The sequence below is a fragment of the Helianthus annuus genome, chromosome 1 (assembly GCF_002127325.2).
Source record: "Helianthus annuus cultivar XRQ/B chromosome 1, HanXRQr2.0-SUNRISE, whole genome shotgun sequence".
NCBI lineage: Eukaryota > Viridiplantae > Streptophyta > Magnoliopsida > Asterales > Asteraceae > Helianthus > Helianthus annuus.
Genome location: NC_035433.2, coordinates 57,903,042 through 57,904,773, shown reverse-complemented (window position 1 = coordinate 57,904,773; position 1,732 = coordinate 57,903,042). Strand labels below are relative to the sequence as shown.

The window sequence follows — 1,732 nt, the reverse complement described above, 5'->3', positions numbered from 1 at the left end:
TCTATTTTTTGATTGGCCAAATGATTAACCAAACAAAAAGTAACGCCGCGAAAAATCTGGCGCCCTCCCTCAATTTTTGAAACATAGCGCCCAGGGGGGTGGTGTGCCCGGCGCCATAGCGGCGCTATGGTGGGCTATACCGCCCCACTACGTTCAACCTAAGAGTATATCGAAATCAAACAACTTCACTCATAATGAAAATAGACTATAATTTATTACACTCGATATTGTTTCTAATACCACATCTCAACCAGAGATAGAAACTTATTCTTAACTACGTGAATAAACCTTATGAACTTAGATCGGGAATGATATATCCAAACCCTTAAACTTTTCCTCGGTGATTTCATCTAAATTACGACTCATTTCATCTGTTAGATAGTTCTTCCAATCTCCAACTTTACCTTCCCTAAAGAACACGTTATTAAGTCCATGCTTATTAACTTCACTTAAATTCTTGAAACCACAAAGTTTAACAATTTCATTCACCGTGCCTTCAGCCTCTTCCTTCTCTGTGAAAGGGTAGCCCAAGAAGTTCGCAAGTCGCTTCACAACATCTACGATGTCCACTGACATCTCCTCATACGTTAAGAAGAAAACATTTTCCGGGTGTTCTAAACTAGCCTTACGGTACCCTTTCACATGGTCCCAATACGGTCCATTCGGCATGACACCTTTACTAAACAACTGATATGCCTCTTCAAATGTCATTAGACCAAGAGATTTATCCCTCAACTTATTTGCAAAATGAAACAAAGAGACCAAAACATCTTTAGGGTTTCTGCATAAGTAAACTAAACGACAACCCGAATCAAGAATGGATTGAGATAATAAAGGGTAGGGTATATGGGTAGCAAAAAGTCGTGGTGAATCTCCCTCTGCATAAAAAGGAGTGTTCCTAAAAATTTCTATTGTAATGCCAGGCAAACAAACATGGGGGTTGGAGACAAGTAGAGGGTGAGTTGACTTAGTGTTATTTTTATAGTGATGTCTCTTTACCAAAGCAAATACGAGTGCCTTGAGCCATGTTGTACCAGATTTTGGCATTGTGGCCAAGTAGATATCGGTTGGATGAGCTTTGAACGTGTCTTGTATGGCCATCAAAGCTTCAATCGAGTTTACACGACCCGGTTGATGCCAAAAGCCTTGGTACATGTATAGATCTTTTGTCACCCAACCTTTCTCCTTTGGAAGCGTTGCAATCTTCTCTTTGTATCTATTAAGGGCTGCATTTATCTTTTCTTCATCATCATGATCAGTATATGGAGCTTTAGGAGGAGGAGAGGAAGAATGCGAAGCTATAGACATCGACATTTTTAGGTTATTTGTGTGTAATCAAATGATATGATTTCTTATTTATAGACCAAAATAATTTGCTTTTATTTTTATTTTTTCAAATTTTAATTTTACGCATGGATGACATATACATTCATGAAAAAGAAAATCTTACAAAATCAAGGGGTAAGATTGTACGTGAAGTCATTATCTCACTATATTAAAAAAAAAAGAAGTTGGAAGGTATTTTTACTCTTATTGGTACACGTTACAAATTCAATATCTATATATTTGATCGAGTCTTTTTTTTACAATTTTTTGTGTCCTCTAGTGGTTTGGCTGCACTAGCTGATTCTTAGAATTCTTAAAGTTTTTCCTTTTTTTATTAAACAGGGTCCTTATCGGTAGCCCACTGGGTTTACTTGAAGCAGCAAACCAATGCTTTTAGAACCGGACC

General features: G+C 37.5%; 1 protein-coding gene across 1 annotated transcript; it reads right to left on the bottom strand.

Annotated features, from left to right (window-relative positions):
* Positions 1–297: 297 nt before the first annotated feature.
* LOC110893850 (flavonol 4'-sulfotransferase) lies at positions 298–1,314 on the bottom strand. Its single transcript, XM_022141028.1, has one exon. It carries the CDS (start codon positions 1,312–1,314, stop codon positions 298–300), a length of 1,017 nt encoding a protein of 338 aa, XP_021996720.1.
* Between the last annotated feature and the right edge of the window lie 418 nt (positions 1,315–1,732).